The 19,827-nt window shown below is 45.7% G+C and overlaps 1 protein-coding gene across 2 annotated transcripts in view; it reads right to left on the reverse strand.

Annotated features, from left to right (window-relative positions):
- The window catches only part of ogdhl (oxoglutarate dehydrogenase L), a gene marked incomplete at its 5' end in the record, with an annotated part of 30,822 nt that extends 16,899 nt beyond the window's left edge, over positions 1-13,923 (reverse strand). Inside the window, 10 exons of one of the 2 annotated variants that reach the window (XM_083658150.1) lie at positions 858-1,037; positions 1,844-1,972; positions 2,086-2,265; positions 2,483-2,573; positions 2,676-2,822; positions 4,989-5,143; positions 5,905-6,020; positions 10,780-10,882; positions 12,571-12,741; positions 13,711-13,923. In XM_083658150.1, coding sequence (XP_083514276.1) covers positions 858-1,037; positions 1,844-1,972; positions 2,086-2,265; positions 2,483-2,573; positions 2,676-2,822; positions 4,989-5,143; positions 5,905-6,020; positions 10,780-10,882; positions 12,571-12,741; positions 13,711-13,923 — 1,485 coding nt within the window. The remainder of the gene's footprint in view (positions 1-857; positions 1,038-1,843; positions 1,973-2,085; positions 2,266-2,482; positions 2,574-2,675; positions 2,823-4,988; positions 5,144-5,904; positions 6,021-10,779; positions 10,883-12,570; positions 12,742-13,710) is intronic. The other variant, XM_083658151.1, reaches the window with a different exon arrangement.
- Positions 13,924-19,827: the final 5,904 nt, after the last annotated feature.

The raw sequence follows: 19,827 nt of genomic DNA on the forward strand, positions 1-19,827 counted from the left end.
CACAGACACACACACACACAAGCGCGCGCGCGCACACACACACACACACGCTCGTGCGCACACACACACACACAGACACACACACACAAGCGCGCACACACACACACACACACACACACACACACACACACACACCACACACACACACACACACACACAGACACACACACACACACACACACACACACACACACACACACACACACACACAGTAAAAGCAGAAACTATTACCACAAAGTCATATTTCTTTTCTTGGATTTGCCCCCATTTTTCTCCCCAGTTGTACTTTGCCAATTCCCCCTGCCGTCCCAGTCATTGCTCCACCCCCTCTGTCGATCTGGGGAGAGTTGTAGACTTAGCACATGCCTCCTCCGATACATGTGCAGTCGCCAACCACTTCTTTTCACCTGACAGCGAGGAGTTTCACCGGCAAGGACGTAACGTGTGGGAGGATCAATATATACCCACCCAGTTCCCCCGAACAGGCACCCCGATCAATCGACCAGAGGAGGCGCTAGTGCAGCGACCAGGACACAATACCCTTAATCCGGCTTCCCACCGCAGACACGGCCAATAGACCCTTCCAGGTCCCTTCCAATAGACCCTTCCAAGGTTTCCAACTTCCAATCATGGAAGTTGGAAACCCTCATTAGTGTTTTGCTTGCACCTGTGTTTACCCTGCCATTTCGACACAAAATGGCCCCGGTGAAAAGGGTCTATCGTGCCCGTGTGGACGCCCAAACCAAGCTGGAGGTAACATGGGGGCTCGAAACTGCGGCCCTCGTGTTGGTAGTCAGGGAATCTATCGTCGCACTACTCGGGCGCCCACCAAACGACGGAGCTTGGCGGTGACTCACCAGGTCGATGACGACGTCCTTGTTGAAGGTGTTCCTCCACTCTGCAGCCACCCGGCAGACGTACACCACAGCCTCGGGGTCGTCGGCGTTCACGTGGAAGATGGGCGCGTTGACCACCTTGGCCACGTCGGTGGGGTACGGCGAGGAGCGAGCCACACGAGGGTCTGTGGTGAAGCCAATCTGAGAGACAATAATCATACGCTCAAGTTGATAATAACCCATTTATATAAATATATATGGAGGTATTTGCTGATATAACCCACCTACTCCAGCCTCTACGCTAACCAGGGTCCATATCCCACCCCTATCCTGATGACCATGTCTTGGTTTTTGCCACTTTCCTTTTGCTTATGTGATCTGATCATGCTTCTGCTCGTCTTGATCGTGAAATACTTTGGACATTTTGTTCTAGAAAAGTGCTATAAACATTTTTACTATTAGCGGTCAAAGCTAAACTGGGGCAGATGTTTACCGTAAAGTAGATTTTTACACCAGTAAAATGTCATCAAAGGAACAGTACTTCTACTTGAATAGATTTTCTTTGGTACTCCTTTCCACCTCTGGGTAGTAGTAGTAGTAGTAGTGAGTAACAACAAAATGTGTGCATCATGGTATTAGTGCTAGGCAATATATTATATCGATAGTGTGATAGGAGACTAGATATTGTCTTAGATTTTGGATATCATAAAATGGTGATATAGCAAAAGTGTTGTCTTTTCCTCGTTTTAAAGGCTGCATTACAGTAAAGTGATGTCATTTTCTGAACTTACCAGACTGTTCTAGCATTGCGTAAATATTTTGTGAAAGTACCAAGTTACAACTGAACATTTCGCCCACTCCGTCGAGAACACAGAGAAATATATTGTGTATGACCATTCCGCCTGAAAATATTGATATGATTTTTGGTCCATATGGCCCAGTCCTACATGGTATGTGTGTGTCAGATGACGTTACAATATCTACTGAATCAGTGCACCCTCCCATACCTGATTGTTGACCACCACGTGGACTGTACCATGAGTGGTGTAGGAGGGGAGCTCACTCAGGTGGAAGGTCTCATATACAACCCCTTGTCCGGCAAAAGCAGCATCCCCATGGATCAAGATGGACATGACCTGGTAAACCATCATCAGGACCAAGTATTCATCTAAATCTACATTTATATTGCCTGTACATCATGCCATCATGTTGTAAAACACAAAATATGCCCCCCCATGCCAACTGTTACCTTCTGTCCCTGAGTGTCTCCTCTGTAGAACTGCTCCGCTTTGGCTTTGCCCTGCACCACCGGGTCCACCGCCTCCAGGTGGGAGGGGTTGGCCATGAGTGACAGGGTGATGTTCTTGTCGGTCTCACGGTTAATCCTCTCGTGGTACATCCCCAGGTGGTACTTCACATCCCCTGAACCCTAGCAGTACACAGACACACATGAACCCTAGCAGTACACAGACACACATGAACCCTAGCAGTACACAAACACACATGAACCCTAGCAGTACACAAACACACATGAACCCTAGCAGTACACACAAGTTGTCTGCTGAGTCTGCCTACTTACCACCTTCCTTGCCACTCGGGCTAACTTCACACTCTGAGTTCCCACATCAGGTACTACTGGCCCATACCTCGTCAGTAGCCTCTAATTTGGGGTCAAACTGGCAGAAGATCTGATCCAGCTCCTTTCGAACCACATTGGCCAAGACATTCAGTCGACCCCTGGTAGAAGAGTTCACACATCCATTTCAAATGTGGTCCTTTAGTGGAAGAAGGACAAATGTAAACGGTATGTATGGAGGAGAGAGAAGTAATGCACAGTACCGATGAGGCATCCCCATGATCACGCTGTCGATACCCGCGGCGCTCGACTTGTCGATGATGGTCTTCAGTGCGGGGATCAGCACCTCGCAGCCCTCCAGACCAAAACGCTTCTCAGATGACCACTTCCTGGCCAGGAAGTCCTCAAACCTACATAGAAACACAGTTCATCACTTCCTGGTCAGGAAGTCCTCAAACCTACATAGAAACACAGTTCATCACTTCCTGGTCAGGAAGTCCTCAAACCTACATATAAACACAGTTCATCACTTCCTGGTCAGGAAGTCCTCAAACCTACATAGAAACACAGTTCATCACTTCCTGGCCAGGAAGTCCTCAAACCTACATAGACACACAGTTCATCACTACCTGGCCAGGAAGTCCTCAAACCTACATAGACACACAGTTCATCACTTCCTGGTCAGGAAGTCCTCAAACCTACATAGAAACACAGTTCATCACTTCCTGGTCAGGAAGTCCTCAAACCTACATAGAAACACAGTTCATCACTTCCTGGTCAGGAAGTCCTCAAACCTACATATAAACACAGTTCATCACTTCCTGGTCAGGAAGTCCTCAAACCTACATAGAAACACAGTTCATCACTTCCTGGTCAGGAAGTCCTCAAACCTACATAGAAACACAGTTCATCACTTCCTGGTCAGGAAGTCCTCAAACCTACATAGAAACACAGTTCATCACTTCCTGGTCAGGAAGTCCTCAAACCTACATAGACACACAGTTCATCACTTCCTGGTCAGGAAGTCCTCAAACCTACATATAAACACAGTTCATCACTTCCTGGTCAGGAAGTCCTCAAACCTACATAGAAACACAGTTCATCACTTCCTGGTCAGGAAGTCCTCAAACCTACATAGACACACAGTTCATCACTTCCTGGTCAGGAAGTCCTCAAACCTACATATAAACACAGTTCATCACTTCCTGGTCAGGAAGTCCTCAAACCTACATAGAAACACAGTTCATCACTTCCTGGTCAGGAAGTCCTCAAACCTACATATAAACACAGTTCATCACTTCCTGGTCAGGAAGTCCTCAAACCTACATAGAAACACAGTTCATCACTTCCTGGTCAGGAAGTCCTCAAACCTACATAGAAACACAGTTCATCACTTCCTGGTCAGGAAGTCCTCAAACCTACATAGAAACACAGTTCATCACTTCCTGGTCAGGAAGTCCTCAAACCTACATAGACACACAGTTCATCACTTCCTGGTCAGGAAGTCCTCAAACCTACATATAAACACAGTTCATCACTTCCTGGTCAGGAAGTCCTCAAACCTACATAGAAACACAGTTCATCACTTCCTGGTCAGGAAGTCCTCAAACCTACATAGACACACAGTTCATCACTTCCTGGTCAGGAAGTCCTCAAACCTACATATAAACACAGTTCATCACTTCCTGGTCAGGAAGTCCTCAAACCTACATAGAAACACAGTTCATCACTACCTGGCCAGGAAGTCCTCAAACCTACATAGACACACAGTTCATCACTACCTGGCCAGGAAGTCCTCAAACCTACATAGAAACACAGTTCATCACTACCTGGCCAGGAAGTCCTCAAACCTACATAGACACACAGTTCATCACTACCTGGCCAGGAAGTCCTCAAACCTACATATAAACACAGTTCATCACTTCCTGGTCAGGAAGTCCTCAAACCTACATAGACACACAGTTCATGTATGTACAACAGAAAAGGCAGCGGGTGGAATCAGAGATGATAAATGACTAAGTGTGTGCTGGAGGTTCTGCATGTACATTATTCTGAAATGCAATAAGCCAACCATAAACAGAACCTAATGAATGTCGGGGCCACTTGAGACCAGATGACACATCAAACATCGTCTGTGTTGCGCCGTGTCTGTTTATGTAGACTGATGAGTCCTGATGAGAACAATGTGCCACTGGCCCATTACAAAAGATGATATTTAGATAAATATCTGAGATGCTAGCAAACAAATAGCTCACCCAAATATATGGGATGCTAACTACTAAAAACTAGAAAAGATTGTAAGGTCAGATGAACCCCCGGTGACCTGAGGTCATCTGACAGAGATGGAACTGAGCGTAAGTTAAAGATAAGAACAGTAATATTATTAGCTTTGTTAATGCTAATAATATCACTATTATTTGTTTGTTGTTTTTTCTGCTGTGTATATCTATGTATATACTGTACATATACATGTATCCCATTTGTTCGCGGTTTCTAATGAAAAGGGTAAAGTTTAAATCATAAAAGATTGACTATACAGTTTGAACATTTGAGTTTGGTGTTTATTGCGTGCTAACCGTGTGGACCTGACCAGCCGGGCCAGCAGAGTTCTCTTCTCAGCGTTAGTGAACTGCAGGATGCCAGGAGTCTCGAACTTCTGACGGATCCACTGACACTGAGCCACGTTGTTAATGAACATGAATTCCACCCCGATGTGACCACAGTAGGACGTCTGAAAAAGATGAGGTAAAAACACATAGAAGGGCTATGACTCCCCCCCTATTCATTAAACACATACAGTACCTACCTGCCAACACTCCTGACTCCCACGGGAGTCTCCCTATTTTTAACCCTTTCTCCCGCTGTGCTCTGGCCCGTAAGTCCTCCTGTTAATCTCCCCGATTCCAAAATAGTACATCTCGATAGGCTTAGTTTTAAAGCCAGAGTGAAGTTTCTGGGATCATATATAAGCCTTAGGTCATCTAGTTTCAGCATGAAATCTAGCTATGTGGTTCATATCAATGGATGCCTTAGGTCCAACCATGTCATGATGCTAGCTTGTCGGGACGGGGGCTACAGTGTAAATACAGTAATGCTCCAAAGTCGGGCTAAATCTTGGTGAGGGAAAAATCATTTTCAAAGGGGTCCCCTTGACCTCTCACCTCAAGATGATGATGATGAAAATGGGTTCTATGGGTACCCACGAGTCTACCCTTGCCATGAGTCTACCTTTGCCTTCAGAGATAAGGTTGCACTTTTTCAATAGGGTAACAAGCATTTTTTAACGAGGCAGCTTAAATCGACGTTGGGGGAGGGGGGGGGGAGTTAGGGACATTTGCCGAGACCCCAGAAAATCGCCCTTTTTCACATCCTAGTGTTGGCAGGTATGATTACACAGAGACACAGACACCCCCACAGTACCTCCAGTCTGCAGAGACACAGACACCCCCACAGTACCTCCAGTCTGCAGAGACACAGACACCCCCACAGTACCTCCAGTCTGCAGATGATCTCTCTCAGGGGAAGAGTGGCGTCGACTCCTCCGATGAAGGTGGTGGAGGGCAGCTGGAACCTTTTATCCAAGTCAGACTCATCTAGACCATAGAGACCTGGATAGCAATGTGTGAGACAGAGGTTTGATGAAGATATTTCAGTCAGGCATACGAAAATATTCTAATGCCCAATACTGATGTAAGTATTGTCACATGTGTCATCGCTTAGATTTCACCATCAAAATATTTGCTGTCCCAAATTAAGGAGTTAAAGGATAATTCCAGTTATTTTCAACCTGGAGTCCTGGACCGTATTTTTTCTTAGAAACCCATCAGACATGTCCCTTTCAACACATGTAATGAGACCTGCCTGCATCTAAAATGTCCAATTATCCGAGGCCTGAAACTTGAGTATATTGCTGTTTTAGATACAGTATGTATGTTGTATGTTGTATGGCAGAAGACCAGCACATCTGATTTGATTTGATTTATTAGATGTTTGGTTGGATGTTTGCTGCAGATTTTTGGGAGTGTGCGGTCCTCATATGGACTTGTTCCTGAGTAGTTTGTCTTTTATCTAGTATTTTGATTTATCTTGCTGCGACCAGCACCCCCCGTTTTAGATGCTCTCCTCTTGATCAAAACAACAGGCATTAGTACATAAAATTAGAAAACTATCAAAACAACTACTATTTTACAATAATAAAAACTGTAAGCACACAAACATTGCTAAGCTGTAACATCTTATATAAAATTGACAAGTAGGCAATCTGTTTCAATTTTGTCCCAGAAGTGATGTCACCCAACTGGAAGTGATGTCATCAGTGATGTCATCAGTGATGTCACTTGAGCAATCAGTGATGCCATACGAGCAATTTGGATGTCAACTGTGACATCATCAGTGATGTCATAAGAGCAGGAGAGCCAGGATTTGACCGTTAGCTTCTTAAATAAAAGCTGGTAACATATTCCATTTAGCAGCTCCACCAAACCTAAAAGAACATTTGCACATATTAGTTTTCAACTGTTCAATCACAGTTTGGAGATGTGTAACTACAGTGTGACTGTTATTGTGTTGTAAGGGTATGTTTTTGGATTGCATTTCCTACAAACAGAGGTATAGTATATTATACAATTTACAAAAGTGAAGTAATTTACAACATTTTAATCGAAATAAATCGATGTGATGGCAAAAACGAGGAAAACAAGGCGTTGCTTTTAGCGGTTGTATTTTCAGACAGTATTACAGGTTGTGGAAACAGAGCTTCATTATCGGCGGCCCCGCACATACGTTTCTGTGCTGACAGAGCCCACCTGAGAGAGCTGGTCAAGCTCAAAGATCCCAGGCAACACAAGAGGAGACAGGTGCAAATCATATTACCAACACAGCAAAGAAGAGAAGGAGCCAAGAATAGACTTGTGTACTATCAGCTGACCAAATGAGGGGCCGGTGAGGCGGTCATTAGCTTTCATTAGTGAACTATAGGCCTGGTGACAATACATAACACAACGCTATGTCCTGACACACACTGATCGCTGATAACAGCAGCGAGCAGAAACAGAGAAGTCTCTCTCTCTCTCTCTCTCTTTAGTAGCTATTACTCTAGCCTTCGATCGGTTACAATGGCCGTCCCGCATCCTCCAGTCCTCAGTCTACTAAATGAAATGGAGAATGACAGCAGCTAGGCCGGAGATTAATGACAGCATTAGGCTGGCCGACCTGTATACAGACTTTGCGGAGAACTGTGAAGGGGCCTGGTGTAGAGAGAGACTGTGATGGGGCCTGGTGTAGAGTCTGTGATGGGGCCTGGTGTAGAGACTGTGATGGGGCCTGGTGTAGAGACTGTGATGGGGCCTGGTGTAGAGACTGTGATGGGGGCCTGGTGTAGAGACTGTGATGGGGGCCTGGTGTAGAGACTGTGATGGGGCCTGGTGTAGAGACTGTGATGAGGCCTGGTGTAGAGAGAGACTGTGATGAGGCCTGGTGTAGAGACTGTGATGGGGCCTGGTGTAGAGACTGTGATGGGGCCTGGTGTAGAGACTGTGATGAGGCCTGGTGTAGAGAGAGACTGTGATGGGGGCCTGGTGTAGAGACTGTGATGAGGCCTGGTGTAGAGACTGTGATGAGGCCTGGTGTAGAGACTGTGATGGGGGCCTGGTGTAGAGACTGTGATGGGGCCTGGTGTAGAGACTGTGATGGGGCCTGGTGTAGAGACTGTGATGGGGGCCTGGTGTAGAGACTGTGATGGGGGCCTGGTGTAGAGACTGTGATGGGGCCTGGTGTAGAGACTGTGATGGGGCCTGGTGTAGAGACTGTGATGGGGGCCTGGTGTAGAGACTGTGATGGGGCCTGGTGTAGAGACTGTGATGGGGCCTGGTGTAGAGAGAGACTGTGATGGGGCCTGGTGTAGAGACTGTGATGGGGGCCTGGTGTAGAGAGAGACTGTGATGGGGCCTGGTGTAGAGACTGTGATGGGGCCTGGTGTAGAGACTGTGATGGGGGCCTGGTGTAGAGACTGTGATGGGGCCTGGTGTAGAGACTGTGATGGGGCCTGGTGTAGAGAGAGACTGTGATGGGGCCTGGTGTAGAGACTGTGATGGGGCCTGGTGTAGAGACTGTGATGGGGGCCTGGTGTAGAGACTGTGATGGGGCCTGGTGTAGAGACTGTGATGGAGCCTGGTGTAGAGACTGTGATGGGGGCCTGGTGTAGAGACTGTGATGGGGGCCTGGTGTAGAGACTGTGATGGGGCCTGGTGTAGAGACTGTGATGGGGCCTGGTGTAGAGAAACACTGGACATACAACCTTGGCTCTGGTCGGTTATAATCAGAGAGGATGTATGTATAATAATGTATGTGTTGTTAACCCTTTTTGTAACTGTGTTGTTACTGAAGCTGTTAACCCTTTTTGTAACTGTGTTGTTACTGAAGCTGTTACTGTAAGTGGGTGTATACAGAAATACAGTGTAACAGATACAAATCAAACATTGACATGACTAATGTGGAAGAAAATTCAACAATAACAGCTGAACCGGGGTCAGCTCAGGGAATGTAAGGCTTCATCATGATGTATGGCCACCTCACTGTTTCCCCTTGTGCCATACATAACTCACCAGGTTGTCAGAATATCTGCGAGATGTCTGTGAAGCTCTAACTGATCTGTTCTCATGTCAGCTCACTCTGGATGTCCTCGCAAGAGACTTAAGAGACTGGTTCAATCTCGGCTTCTTTGAAGAAGAGTGTCCAGCTGTGTGCACTACTTCCTCTCGCAAGACCTTCTTTGAACACATATATATTCAAGTGAGACGAACTAACTCTGCATCCAGAACTTCTCTCCAACAACGGGCGTAATAGACCTTTTGATGAAAGCCCTGCCAATAAAAATAGCGTGGCTACGACTGAAATCCTTACGAGCTAAAGAGTACGATGCCTTAATTAGGAGGAAGGACACGCTGGGAATCTCATGAGCATAGGCCTATATACAGTACCGCCTGACTGTGTCTTCAAAAAAACATGCGCCCTTGGTTAGGCAAGGAATTATGATTGGGGGATGTAATGTAAGCATGTACCACATGAAATAAGACAAGTCAAGTCTACTACATCATGCAAACCAGTTATAATGAGATCTGCAGTCGGATGAGAACCTTGTATCTCTCGTCAACGTTTTGGGAATTCATTAAAAAAAGAACATGTTTTCAGGGGGTCTGGGTAGTGTAGAGGTTAGCCCCATAAATTGACCCTACTACTGTACATACAGTACTATACACTCGTGCAGTATTAGGATCCATAAGGCAATAGGGGGGAACGGCTGTTCAAAACGCTCTCCGAAGTCCGATTGCAGATCCGAAGATATGATGGTCCTCCTACGGAAGCCAGTAATTTAGCCGGTGCTGTTAAAATGACACTGCTGCGTGAAACAACCATTTAAAAGCAGTCTTTCCACAGCCTTTGCTGAATTACGGCAGGGTGTGTTTGATCTCACTATCATGGTGCACCGCTTGCACGTGGCGAGCAAACAACATTGCAGTCACACAGAGACAGCGGCTCGGTGATCAAATCATCAAATCCAGCGCACCTGGGAAGCAAAACATGTCATGAAATACTCAAACTCCCAAGGTTCCTGTCGGCACTAGGAAGCTTCTCCTCTCCGAAATATGGCACAGGCTGTGGAAACACTATGTAGAGGTAAAAGCACTCGCCTACCACCGCGGCCGGAGACCCGAGTTCAATTCGGTATACAGTGGTACTTCCAACTTGGTTAGACGTTTCCTACAGAAACAATTTAAAAAAATAACTGGCAGGTGATTGGATGAACCATCTGTCTATCACCGTCTATCACTGTCGTCACACCTACAGTAGATCCCGCCCATAGCTGCATCTAGATGCTGATTGGTCCGGCCCACTGCTTGGACAGAGTTAAACTAATAGTGTACCACAGGGATGAGTCCTAAGACCTGTCTAAGACGCAGATGTTAGCACCTCCGGTTCCGTCGTCTCAAAGTCAATGGGATCTTTGTATGGGGATGTTGGTTAGATGCTTGAAATATAAGGTCTGTGGTGAATGTTTATGAAACTGAAAACTTTGTGTTCAGCGAAGATCATCTTCACAAATGAGCACCACTTTTATGATTTTTATCTTGCTGAACACAAAGTTGGCAGTTTCATGAACTACAGAGCTCATTTCAGGCATTTGACCAAAATCCCCATACAAAATCCAGTTGACTTCCCGACAAGGGAACCAGGAAGTGCATGACTTCTGCGTTGGCCTACAAAAAGACGTCATCCCTGTGGTAGATCTATATAGCTTGGAGATGGATTTCTTGCGCCATCGTGATCTCATGAATCTGCTGCGTCGTGTGCAGAAGCTGTGATGCTCACCCAGTTTGTCGATGGTGGTGATCAGGTCGGAGGGAACGAAGGAGTCCAGGTCAGCTCCCAGGATTCCCAGAGGGTCTAACTGGGCAACATGGTGACCACGAATCTGCACAGAAGAAAGAGAGAGAGAGAGAGGGGGGGGGGAGGGGTTTGGGGTAACAGAGAGAAAGTGACAGGCAAGAAAGAGTCTCAAAACGCCTCAAACCACGCAGCTAATGGTCTAATCTGTTAACAAAGGCGCCGAAAGTAAACTGGCTGCGCTTTTAGGCAACTAAAGCAACTCGGTTAAAGTTATAGTTCGGTTTGGTTTGAGGTTAAAATCTAAAGTAATAACACAATGTGCCTCGCTCGGGAATCGAACATGCTCACTTGTGAGATGGGACGCTACAGGTCCACCACACCCCTTCACCCGTAAACCCAGTTTACACCAATGACTCGTTGAAACTTGCAACTACTTGCAACCAGTCCCTGCTGCGACTTGACACGCTGAATTGCGGGCGACGCCATCAGCCGGCTGGAGTCGAGATGACACGGGCCAGTTTAGGCCGCTGCAACTTTTCCCTGCAACAGTTTTCTCTCGTTGCGAATCATTGTGGTGTAAACTGGGCTTTAGGCGCCAGCGACGTACTTCAACAGAGACAGTCTGTGACGTGTATAATGTTAATATTCACGTATATCTACAAATGTGATAATTTATGCAACGTCGTATTTTGCTTCAGAAATGTTCATATTGCAGAAAGGTACGATGCCTACATTTGAGTCTGGCGACTGGTCTGCTTGAGGACATCCAGAATAAATCAGCTGCAGAAGAAACTGACCCACAGGAAGAGGTCATCCTTAGTGAGAACACTGCCACTTGAGAAGGTTTTTGTGTGGGTGTGTACACGCGTGTCGTGTACACACCCACACACACGCACACGTATACACACACACACACACACACACACACACGTATACACACACACACACACACACACACATATATACACACACACACACACACACACACACACCACATTCCCTACGTGTGTGTGTGTGTGTGTGTGTGGGTGTGTACACGACACGCGTGTACACACCCACACACACACACACATGTATACACACACACACACACACATGTATACACACAAATATACACACACACACACACACACACACACACACACACACACCAGGCTAGCAACAAGCTGGGAATAAAAATGACGCCTTTGCCAAAAGACAGAATTTAATAGATCCCGTGGATAGTTCCTCTAATTAATTGGAGGGCGAGGGGAAATGTTACCACCTGTTTTGTTTAAGTAGTCTCTTTGATATTTCCATTTTCAAAAAGCAGCCAGGCTAAGTAGGTTAGAGTTAATCTCGCAATTTGCATAACCTCATGCGGTGACAAACAAATTGTATCTTCCTTTTTAATAAGACGGCTCTCGTGTTGCCAACAGTGTCGCTGCTCTCTGACAATTCTGCTGGATTTCGTTTGATACATTTTTCACAGATAGAGACACAGACAGCCAAGCGATGACATCATGACTCTGTAGTCTGTACACACTGATGACATCATGACTCTGTAGTCTGTAGTCTGTACACACTGACACTCGATTAAACATGAAATAGATGCTGCCCTTGAGACATGCGATCAACCTGTTCATTTGTAATTATAATAACCCACATTACATCATAAGGCAATAGCTGTATGGCGCATGTGTGTGCGCGCGTGTGTGTGTGTGTGTGCGTGTGTGTGTGTGTGTGTGTGTGTGTGTGTGTGCGTGTGTGTGCGTGCGTGCGGGTGTGTCGTACCTGGTAGGCCCTAATGAGCGTGTGCACAGCCAGGTGGTCGTCCACCACCTCCTGTGCCACGCCCGGGGTGTGGGCCAGGGGGCGTCCCTGCAGCAGAGTGGAGGGCCGTCTCCCGTCCGCCTCAGCAGACGGACCGGAGGCCTGGGCGTTACGGAAGAACGCGTCCCAGGACTGGAGAGACACACAGAGACAGATGCATCACAGGTAAACAGCTCCATCAGACACAAGGACCCAGATTAGCAGTATACAGTTTATTATTGACTGGGGGAAAAAACTCACATTTATGGACAGTTTGAAAGTGCAGTGGCCAGAGATATGGTGACCAACATGGCCGAGAGCAGTTCCATCCTAACTGCAATGGTTTCCATGGTTGCCTTGATGTGACCAAAATACTTTTTTTAATCAAGTTTTTTTTTTCTGTTTTTCCCCCCTCCCCAATTGTACTTGGCCAATTCTTGGCCAATCCACCCACTCTGCTGATCTGTGGAGAGCTGTAGACTAGCGCATGCCTCCTCAGATACATGTGCAGTTGCTTCTTTTCATCTTCAGCGAGGAGCTTCACCGGCCGGTCTTGGCACGTTGGGAGGATCACGATATTCCCCCCAGTTCCCCTCCCCCTCGAACAGGCGTCCTGACCAACCAGAGGAGGCGCTAGTGCAACAACCAGGACTCATACCCCATCCGCTTCCCACCCGCAGACCCGGCCAATCGTGTCTGTAGGAACGTCTGACCAAGCCAGAAGTACCGCTGGGAATTGAACCCGGGTCTCCATGGTGGTAGGCAAGTGCTTTTTCCTCCTACTACCTATGACCAAAAGAGACTAGTTTCTAGCAATGCTGGACATTCTAGGTCCCTTGATCGTTTTAATAGTAGTTATTAATATATAGTTAATAGTTATAGTGAATTAATAATAGTTTTTAATACTGTCGTTTAAAAAGGCATCTTATCTTGTTAGATTTTCTCCTCTTTATTGTTGAGTGAATGTGTGGCCTCTGTTCAGTGAAATGTTTCATTCTTCTATCTATGCTCGTCAGCACAAATCAAAATTTCATGGACAAGTAAAGCGTCTAAGCTTTCTTCTGTCGTTACTCACCACCATGGACGTTGCACACGCTGATTTGTTTGATTTGATAGTGTTACCTCATGGACGTTTTTATGATCCTCCAGCCAGGCAAAGTACATCTCCTCAACATAGCCGGAGCTGCTGGACACCGCTGAGGGAACCGCAGCCCCGGAGGAGCAGCTTCTCCAGGGTTCAAACCAGCGCCTGACGACCGCCCCGCCGCCGGGCCCTCGCAGCCACTGGCACCCCCCGCCCTTCAGGACGCCCGCCAACGCCCGTAACTGACTCATGGCTGAGAGAGAGGGAGGGGAGAGGGGGAGGGAGGGGAGTGGGGGAGAGAGAGGACACAGAGGAATGAGAGTAATTGTGACACAGCTATAGTGTGCAGTTTTAATAAAAGTATTTTTGCCAACAGGTCCCTCTATACAGTATGTATTTACCGGTAATTATAGGTGAGCTTGCGTGTAGTGTTGGGTTTTGTTGGTGTCATTTTGGTATGAATTTTGCTCATCCAGAAATTCAGTATTGCTCCATTAAAAGAGAAAATTCTGGGAATGACTCATTTCTAAACCCTGGCTACGGCCCTGCTGGGACCCACCATGGAACACATCCATAATACATCCGCCCATGGTAGTGTCAGTGCTATATTAGTGAAATAGTGGTTTGGGTTGGGGGGGTGGGGGCATTTAGGGCCCCAAAATGTTCAGAAACGGCCCTGTCTACAACAAGAGACACGTTGGAAAGTGTTCAGTGCAGTATCCCAGCTGCATATCGCATGCCAGAGCGCACTGTCTCTAAACTAACTGCGCACAGTGGTTTAATTAAATGAATTACGGGCGTTTATTGTTGATTGGGTCCCCAGAGGATTTCGCAAATGCGGCAGATTTTACACAAAAGGGCGACTAGACTGACTGCGTAGAGCAAAGCGTTTACGCTACGGCTGTGCGCGCCCAATCGTTGCAAATCAAATAGCGCAGAATCTTGCCAGTACTTCTTCACATACAACTTGTACGAGACAAGTAGACCTCACCTTTTTCCTGCCAGATGCTTAACACAGAGGAACGGCTCCTTGCGCTACAGGCTACAGCACCGACATCAATACCAAAACATGCCTCTGTCACTCTGGCTCTGTTTACGTTACACCGCTAATCCCGCAATGTCAAAATAAACCCTTATAATCTCCTCTATTCTTCTGTGCCATTAATGACACTACAGCGCAGTATCATCACGGAACAGGAGAATGCCGGTGTAACAACCGCCTATATGCGCTATTCTCGCGACTGCATTTACCTTAGCAGACAGATCTCCCTTTAGCCTACTAGTTTGTCATCGTAGATGAGGGCAGTTTAGGACAGGTAGCTGAGCTGAAGGTGACACCTGATCGGATCCACCACACCAGCAGCCTGAGCAGCGGTGCGACACGCCCCCCCTGGCCTGGGTGACACGCCCCCCCTGGCCTGGGTCAGCTGGTGCTGCTGTGCGGTGCTGATGGAGCCCAGGCAACAAACAACACACACTTACCATCATTACCTACAACTCATTACTATGTGATGGCAAATAAAAGATACAATATCCTGATCATCATTTGGAAAACAATCAATAATACACAGAAAAGCAGTTTTATTTATGTTTGTTTGTTTATTTTTCAGAAAAACATTTCATTTATTTATTTAATTGTTTGTTTTTACTTACCCCCCCCCCTTAAAATACTCGTCCTAGTTTAGGCCTAATCTCATGCTAATTTATGTAATCATGAAAAGCAAATACACTTTCACTAAACTAAACTCTGCAGATAAAACATTATTATATAAAAGCTTATGTGGGTTATATACATTTACCTCCACTAGCCTACATCTTTGCCTACAGAACAAGAGCAATTATTTTGAGGGTAAAGCGTGGGTCTTTTATTCCACAATTAAAAATAAATCAATAAAATAATGATGAGTAAAACGTACAGTGTTATAATCTGTTAATTGACTGTGCTATTTTGTTTATGGTGCTAAAACAGTAATCGATGACCATAACCACTTTTTGTAATCCTACTATAATCCTGTCAGTCCTTGCACACACCACACTCATCATGAAAGAGCTAGTTTTTCAGTCGTTACATCATATAGTGTGTCTGTCTTTCCCCTCACTGTTAATTATATAAGCCAATTAAACTTTTATAAAGACTGAGCATGAGCCATCTGAGCAAGTGCTTTCAGATTGATGGGCTTCTACCTTGAGTGGGTTAAACAATAAGATAATTGGCCCTCCCTCCCCAACCCCGCTCTCTTCGTCATCTAGATCTCCATCATTCATTCTTGCTGCTGGCACTGAAGGAAGCCGTATTATCAATCATAACACAAACACACCATAGGAAAAGGAGAAAACAGAGTTGGGTTGTGTGTTGCACTATAGGCTCTTCTAGAACAGCGTTTAGTGGCTTTAAACATCAGCACACCACATTAAAACCAACATCACAACTGTGTGCAGTTTCTGAATTCTGGCTAAATTGTTATTTTTTACATACTATGTAACTAGAGTGCTGTCTCTGCTTTTGACAATACCAACATGTATACGTTGATGATTAAAGTTCCAATTTTATGCATTTTTTTTAGCTGTATAAACATGTCTCATGGGTCTTTAAAACAAGGTTATGAATTCTGTTGCAAAAAAACCTCTAATCCAGCCTCTGTGGACTTCTCGATCAGCTCTGTCTCTCCCCTCATTAACTATGCGTTGTTTTGAGGGGGCGGGACCTCTGATAAGATGATCTTTAGTTGATTGCTTTCTGGACATTTTTCCATACTACACAGCTATGCTACAGACAACAAGGTGTGTCTTCCACATTCAGTTGGCGGGGCGGCGCTGTAAGCGGGCACATTAAATGAGTGTTACGTTGTGATGTCACAAAGTTACGGAAGTCAAAACGGATCGTTTGGAGGCATCTTTATCCTTACATGGTGTGGATTTATCTGGGGGACCATGGAAAGAGAAGCAAGGGAAATCATCTTTCGCGACCATTAAACTATTTATCAGCATGCTTCTCAACACAGATAACCAAACACTGAAAACAAAAACGATTCACTATTAGGGCTGTGCAATAAAATCGATACGGCAATATATCGCAATATTTTTTCCCCGCAATACTGTAGTATCGATATTTCAGAAAAATATCATGATATATCGCCGTATCTTTTTTTTTTTTGCACGGCCGTGTGTTCAGTGATGCAATAAAAATACTTTTTATTTCAGTACGTTCAGTAAGACACTCAACACTCAGTAGTTTTGACTCAATTTGTCCACTTAGTTATCAATATAAAGTGATGTACATTGATTGATTGATTGATTTTTATTAAATGTGTCATGCACTTGACAGTGCCCAGCCCTCATGGGCTTACAAGACACACATATGATATATTATGCAGTACAACATACGTACATCTCATTACACTACCTGGGTGGTACACAGCTAATCTAATTTTCAGTAAATTATGTAGAGTATTGCAATATATTGTATCGCAATGTATCGTGATACAATCGTATCGTGATACATATTGTATCGTGAGGTCCTTGCCAATACCCAAGCCCTGCTCACTATACTTTTGACTCTAAAACTGTCTCCCTGAATAACAGTCTTCCCTAAAAGAGAATTCTGTTTCCACCATTATTCGCATCCCCGTGAGCAATTCTGCTTGCCGCTGCTCTCTCGGCGACCTGGAGAAGGCGGGGTCAGGCAATTATGAATGGAAATGCCATTTTGTGGTGGGGACTCTGGTGCCTGACAAAGATGGAGCGAAACGCGCTTGTTTTCTGGCGTTTTATTAATAGTGTTCATCGATGAAGGGACCTGTGTGCCGCTGGGTAACATTATAGGCTTTGTGCTAAATGACATGCTGTTTAGAATAATTACCACATTCTACAGGCCAAGCTTGGAGCAGTTGTTCAATATAGTACAACCATTTTTTTTGTCTGGGAGGAAATTGAACAACTGACCGCTCTCTCTCTCACAATCTCCCCTTTCAGATTAAAACTGCTTCTGAAATTAAGGCAGATGGCGGGGGTTATTCACAGACATCTTCAACCGGTCCCTCTCCCTCCAGACTGTCCCCACCTGTTTCATATCCCGCAAACCATCATTCCCATTCCCAAACAGCAGAAGATGCTCAGCCTCAATGACCGGCGCCCCATAGCCCGGGCTCACCCCCATAGCCAGCAAGTGCCTAGAGAAGCTGGTTCTATTACACGACCCCCTGCAGTTTGCATACCGCCCCAGCAGGAACACAGCGGACGCCTTCGCCCACATGGGCCCTCTCCCAGCTGAGGATGCTGTTGGCTGGTCAGTAAGCTGAAGGATCTAGGTCTGAACACAGAACTGTGTGGCTGGATTCTGGACTTCCTGACCATCCGCCACCAGGTGACCATCGGCGTAGGAGTGCGGCAGGGCTGTGTCTCCAGCCCCTTCTGGTATGACCTCTACACCGACGACTGCGTGATGGAGACTCAAACTTCAAACACCATCGTGAAGTTTGCGGACGACAGCAACGGTGACGAGGTGGATATACAGGAAGGAGGTGAACGCCCTGGAACAGTGGTGCCAGGACAACCACCTCGCCCTGAACGTCTCCAAGACCAAGGAGGTCATTGTAGGCTAGAGGAAGGGGAGCGGGATGCACACACACCAGTCACCATCAATGGCACAGTGGTGGTGGAGAGGTTGGACAGCTTCAAGTACCTGGGAGTTAACATCCACCAGGATCTGACGTGGGCCAGCCGCACCACCACTGCTGTCAAAAAGGCCCAACAGCGCCAGTGGTTAGTACTGTTGCCTCACAGCAAGAAGGTCCCAGGTCCTTTCTGTGTGGAGTTTGCATGGTCTCCCCGTGTTTGTGTGGGTTTCCTCCCACCATCAAAGACATGTATGTTAGGGTTTAGTTTAGATTCAACAGAAAACCAGAGTTCAAATATATTTATTGACTGCAGGCTAATATTCAGAGGAGCCTGCGACATTCAGTTAACCTTCGGCACCACATGGGCGACGACCAACTCAAACAAGCGACAAGCCTTTGATTTAATCCAGGTGAAATCAGTAACCTAGATCAAGTTCATGTCGAGACGACCCCGAGCTCCCAGGCAGCAGAGCCACCAGTGGGGCTGCCGCTGCACAATTGATCAAATATTAATCAAATATTAATCAAATATATATATCAAATATTAATCAAATATCGAGATGGGACGCATTCCATTTAGCGATGTTGCGCTCGTTTTGTCTTTTGTTGTAAATCCAGTGCCCCTCCTCCATAGCACATGCTCTGGTGCGTGTTTGTCCGTTTTCCTTTTAAGCCTCCCTTGGTAGAAGATTTTTTGTTGAGTTCAAATAAATGCATGTTACAAAAGTCAAAGAGTAATCGCATTAATTAATGATTATCATTTTGACCGTTATCATGCAGCCCTATAGCCACCAGCAGCTGAGTCTGCCAAACCGACCTGACTTTGGACACACATCCACAGCTGCTGTAGGCAACGCGGGGCTCGCTCGGTACAAAGAGCAGAAGAAGCAGCAGATAATGTGTAATCCAGTTAGCCGAGCCTACACACCATCTAAGCAAGTCCACGTCATGAGGAGCCTACACACCATCTAAGCAAGTCCACGTCATGAGGTTATTTAGGAACCCTAATCATCTAATAAAGCATGTTGCAGGCTGAATTCAATTGGTCTCAAAGGCCCTATGCCGTCCCACAAAAACACAATCCTATTTCAAATGATTAAGTAACGCATGTATCATGATTAAGTGATAGATCTATTGTGTCAAAGCACTGTAACAAACATAAAACATAAAACACAAATTCATTCCCTCTGCAGAGCTGGCAATAAAAACTGCATTTCTAGACGAGCAATGAACAATTGAACTAAATTGATGTAAAGAAAACCTGCTCAGAGTACAGCAGCTTCTATACATCAGTTTAGCTGATCATTAGCGTTTTAGCTCATCGAAATAAGGCTAGGCTACACAGTAAAATAAATCAAAAATAATAACTGCAGAGTATAAAAACTAACCTTGATGACTTTGCTTTGTATTTGATCCTTTGGTAATAGAGCTGCTTCAACGTCCTCCAATGACTTAATTAAGCAGAGAATACATGTTTAGCAGGACATATTTTAATTAAGAAATCATAATAAAAAGAGTACAGCCTAAAAACCTACAGTA

The sequence above is a fragment of the Poromitra crassiceps genome (genome assembly GCF_964638095.1).
Source record: "Poromitra crassiceps genome assembly, chromosome: 22".
NCBI classification, from domain to species: Eukaryota; Metazoa; Chordata; class Actinopteri; order Beryciformes; family Melamphaidae; genus Poromitra; species Poromitra crassiceps.